The sequence below is a fragment of the Helicoverpa armigera genome, chromosome 21 (assembly GCF_030705265.1).
Source record: "Helicoverpa armigera isolate CAAS_96S chromosome 21, ASM3070526v1, whole genome shotgun sequence".
NCBI lineage: Eukaryota > Metazoa > Arthropoda > Insecta > Lepidoptera > Noctuidae > Helicoverpa > Helicoverpa armigera.
The window spans coordinates 6852933-6858203 of record NC_087140.1 but is presented as its reverse complement, the minus strand read 5'-3'; the positions used below and the strand labels follow the sequence as shown (position 1 = coordinate 6858203).

General features: G+C 31.7%; 1 protein-coding gene across 1 annotated transcript; it reads right to left on the bottom strand.

Annotated features, from left to right (window-relative positions):
* Positions 1 to 2459: 2459 nt before the first annotated feature.
* LOC110373588 (2-aminoethanethiol dioxygenase) lies at positions 2460 to 4892 on the bottom strand. The gene has a single exon (XM_021330898.3). The coding sequence runs from the start codon at positions 4878 to 4880 to the stop codon at positions 4002 to 4004; it is 879 nt and encodes a 292-aa protein (XP_021186573.1). The 5' UTR covers positions 4881 to 4892; the 3' UTR covers positions 2460 to 4001.
* Positions 4893 to 5271: the final 379 nt, after the last annotated feature.

The following is a 5271-nucleotide window of genomic DNA, read 5'->3' as shown; positions in this document are numbered from 1 at the left end:
GGTTGTATGACTAACCTTTGAAATTGTGATTTGAAGGAAGAAGGCAGAAAGAGAAACATAATTATATATTTTTCGCCTCTATTTTACTGAAAATAAATCATGCGCATATAACTGCATTTAGCCTACTTTACTTTTTAATAGGTATCACAATGCTGCACACATTTTGATTAGATTAAGTATTTTGGTCTTTACACAAGCTTGTTCCACGAAATAAAGTGCAGAAGTCCAATAGCCTGTCTCATTTTTCTTTACCTTTCTGTCTAATTTAATTAAAGTCTGTAAAATATCTGGACCCTGGGCACTTATATTAGATAACATTACAAAATAAAAACAATTTTTATAATAAATGAGGTATAATTTAGTATACATTGCTATAAAAATTGCTACTTCTGCACTTAAACTGCAATAGTGAATTGAAACTCAATAGAATTCGATAACGTATCTCGATATAATTCTTTATATTTTGCACTAAACATTTTATCGTATTTCGTAATTTTTATTCGGCTATCAATCAGCATATTTTTGTACTGTATTTTACTTATATTTTATTCTTCTTGTGTTGTGATAGATATAAAACATAGTCTTGGTTTTTAAAGATGGATGCATCGCGAATTAAAATGTTCATATATTTAAACCAAATACATGGCTGGACCATTTTTAAATTCTAATGTAAAATAGAGCTATGTCCTATATTTCGATATCTAGTTTATTTTAAACGTAGGTTGACGGTCAGTTAATTTTAACCGTGAGCCGGTGCCAAAAGTACGACTACATTTTCAAATAGTCATGCCTGCTACCTACCCAACTTTCTATGAGACTGAGTAGTAGTGAGTGAGTTCCAATTCAGGGTAGATTAATGAAATTTTAGCTTCTGAAAATGTGCAATACCAGTTTTGATGGTACCCCTTATAAAAAGGGAACTAAACCAAATTAGTAAAAGGCTACTTTGGGTTTATTTAGGCTACTCCAGCTAATTCGCGATGCTTCCGAATATATTTTTATTCTCAAACGATCTCGAAGGTCACAGAACGAAAATGTCCAAAGGAATGTTCGTAGATAATAACAATGAAAACATTTAAAGGGAAAAAATATTTATCTACACCTTTTGATAAGTGCGGATAAGAGGAATTTATATGATAAGATTGACAGTTAGATATAGATAACGTTCTGATATGAGCATACGTGGTGAATATAACGTCTGATCGTTTATATGCTGGTCAGGTGTATTGGTACTTGATTAGTCATTTTATGTTAGAAAACGCATAATCTTGATCGACGTATGTTGAGTAAGGCTCTACCAGAGAAGAGTTACATATTAAAATTGGACCTTAAAAACACAAGTGTAAAGTCGAAAAGAAATGGGGTATCCCATGTCTCGATGATCATAGTTTTTTACACGAAATACACAAATATGACTTAACTTTAAGACAGAGAGAATAATGATTGAGCTGTCTTTAAAATTGAGTTTTCGGCTAAATGTATGTATGACTGTTATTCAATAAAGATAACAAAATATTGACTGGTAATCATTCTACACCTTAGGTAGTAGATATTTATACAAGATCATACTATTGAAACTGTGTGTAAATATTGTGTCTATATGTATGTGAATCCTTGTCCACCCATTAGATGCAGTAGTAGAAGCTTTTACAAACTAGATTTAGTCAGCCATACATTCCTTGTTTCTCACTCAAGATACTGTCCCGTGCTTGCAATTTAATAAATACTAATTTATTTTGGATCTATATGGAAGTTAGAAAGGTTAACACCAGCTTAGCTATGGAAAAAAAATCAGATTAGTCTGACAATTATCACTGCCATAAAAATGACACCATTAGTATCAATAGGTCTATGCTTTGCGCTCAAGCTAATAATTTCATCTGTAAGCATGATAATTGGATTGATATGTCATGAGAAGGATTTTACACATAGTGTTGCAAATACGAGATGAACATTAGAAGTAAAAGTCAAAACAAGATAAAAAGATAATATAAGACGTTTATCTTCAAGAAAACATGTTATGTACGGTAGACCGCACATCAGTGGTAACTGTCATGCACCTTAACTCAATAGTAATAAGTACGATTTTCCTATAAAACTGTTACCACTGACTTGAAGTTGACTGTACCAACTGTATAGGGGGGCATTGTAGATATGAGATTCTCAACAATTGTATAAATAAAGAAGAATGTAAGGTGGTGCTGGAAAAAGAATGCCTTATCATAAAGTAATTAATTTAGCATTAAAACCTGCATGTTGCTCTTCAGCCAATATTTGTTCAGATCTATTAAGTGTGCTATTGTTGTGTGATTATAATTTAGTTTATGCTACTGTTATAATTTAATAAATCAATTAATTACTACTATGGAGTTTATTTTATTTTCTTTTTATCTAATTGCTTCTTGAAAGCATAGAATATGGAACAAGTTACTGGCAGGTCTGAAATAAAATTCAAGAAAAACAAATTAAACTTTTTATTAACAATAAAACATCAATACTACTTCTTGGGAAACGAAACTTATTTCTATAAAATGTTTCTTACATAATAACAGTGCAATCATAAAGATAATTTTAGTTAAAATTTCATAAATTTTATTCTGGCATCACAAAGGCACAAGAAATCAAGTTTCGCTTTCCTACAAAAATATCTAAAATGTGCAAACTTTTAAGTAGATCTAATGACTACCTATTAGATGACATACACATAATGTTTTAGAGATCAGATAATTTAATCATAACATTTTTAAAATAAAAATTCATGATGCAAGGCAAGTGACAAAATGTTGGAATGTTCATATTTTATTTCACTTTCATCTTAAAATGATACATTCAATATAATTTTGTTTACAAATTAAACAAAAAATATTGAATAAAGGTATACCTAATATTAAAAAACAAATTGGGGATTTCCAAACATTTTCATTCGTGGTTTGTTGACATTTGTAATATATAAAAAATTATAGATAAAATACGTATATTTTAGAGCCTCAATCTAGACAGTTTGGCTGGTAATTTCACATCAAATAATGCGATAACTTAAACATTTATAGTTGTGATGAAAGAGAAGAATAGTCTACCATGGCATAATGCAATTGTAAAATTATGTCAGTATTATTGTACAGCTTAGTCAAAGACAATAGCCACTCGCTATTCTAATGTAAACAATAAAATGAAATGTGGGTACTTGTAAAAATAAACAATCAGTTTTACAAAACATTCTAGCCTTAGTTTATAAGTGCAGTGAAATCTATAATATTACAGTGAATATAGAATAGTAAGAAGATTGGACCTAAGAAGCTTTATATGATCTATTTTAGCTTCAGTATTTACTTGCAAAATTTACGATAGACCTTGAAGTTATAGAGACAGAAATATAGATATAGAAAAAAAAGAAATAAGACTAAAGCTAGACTCATTCTAGACTTGGGCATAATTATAATAAAAATCAACAGTAAAACTGCCAGCTAGTTGTCAATATCTTAAAAATAATTACTACTGTCAAATATGCAGTGTGGGTCCATCTATGTATTGCTGTTTTAAAACAGGCAGTGCCACAAGGCAGGTTTGCCATATAGATCTATCCTATTATTAGTAAAAAATATATCAGTATCTTCTCATAAATATGGATTTGTCAATTGCTTCAAAGGTACCTAAGCTAGAACTATTATTATACTTTGATTGGAGAAATAAGAGCACAATTTTATATAACCTGGAATTTGGGTTATCAGTGCATAGCTGCATTCTCTAGACAACTGTACAACTTAATGGTAACTTACATGGGTTTGTAGGCATAACAAGAACAATGGATACATAGTATTATAATTCAAACAAATACTGACAATTAACATTATGCAAGGCACAATAATATTTCAAATTTTATGTTAGATGTTCAAGGTTTCTATGGACACCAGAAATCTATTTTATGGCCATAACTTAACATGTTCTTAGTATTTTATTTAAAAATTTTCATAATAGCTACCTAACTATAGTAAAATTTGTACCTAACCAAGAATTGGTCCTAAATATGGTGCTTGATCACAGTAGAAGCATTTTGGCACTTCAGTTTCTTGCAACTCCACTAGATTGGTGCTTATTTGATTAGAAACGAAATAGTAACGACATCTTCTCGGCCCAATTCCTTCGATTAGAGTGTCATAAGGAGGTGAGAGGATGTCGAAAAATGCTGCTGGCGTTTCTAGGGCTTCTATTTCATGGTAGTTTGAAATTGTTGGTGTTAATATGCAAGTGTCTGAATTATCTGTACAAATGCGGTCGCTACATATTTCGGCAAATAATTTTCGTCGTTTAGGGTTGCCCGAGGCCAGCCGCGCGGCCTCTTTAAGCGCGCGCCTCTGGAACTCGCGGGGATCAACTGTCTCCTGCGCGGGATACTCCGAAAAACTTCTAATATTCACCGCACCCGATATCACTTTGAGAAGTCCGTGCATATGAGGGTGATCGTGAAGCGGCATTTTAAAACCCGGTTTTAATACAAAAATACTCATATTTATTTGACTGTTTTGAAATACTTCTATATACGTACATGGCGCTTTGTTAGGTTTCCTCCAAAACTGATGGTCTTTTAAATTGTCATCGTAGCCCAAGTCTTCAGCTTTTAGAGAATCCATCAGCAATTTCAGTTTATTCAAGTTAGTTGTAAGATCATTTTTGTACCTGTCATCGAAGGTGCGAGCAGCGTGCCGGTAAATGGATACAATTGGCGGGATATTGACGAGTTCCATGGTTGACTTCGCTTCATCTCTTTTATCCATATGAAATCTGACTGTATTGATACACAAAAATTTCTTTCTTATAAAGAATGTAGAAAATAATCTCGACGATAACAAAGCGCAACTGTCAACAAACGTCATTTTCAACATTTTGTTTTTACTTTTTAAAAATTACGTTTCATTTTTCTGCAGCAATGCCTGAAGCAAATGTCGTTTGACTTTATAAAGAAACGTACAATTAAGTATCATGGGACTTCAGCTCTTATTAATTATATTTTTGTATAAAAGACATTATTTAAATAACGCATTTTTTAAATCGTTTTTAATTTTTCTGTAATAAAGATACGATCGCTAAGAAGATAAAAATATAAGAAACTTGTAACAGCGCCATCTGCTGTGGAGTAGCTAAAACGCAAGTGCTTGAGAAACGCAGAAAACGATAGAAGAGCTGGTTCTGAAGTCGACTTAAATCCAATATAAAGTCATACCAATAGGTGGCCATACTATAAACATTCGTTCACACTTTGTTCAGAAAAATCAA

Excerpts from the sequence above, each read along its gene's own strand:
- LOC110373588 (XM_021330898.3), bottom strand. The coding sequence starts at position 4,880 with ATGTTGAAAATGACGTTTGTTGACAGTTGCGCTTTGTTATCGTCGAGA.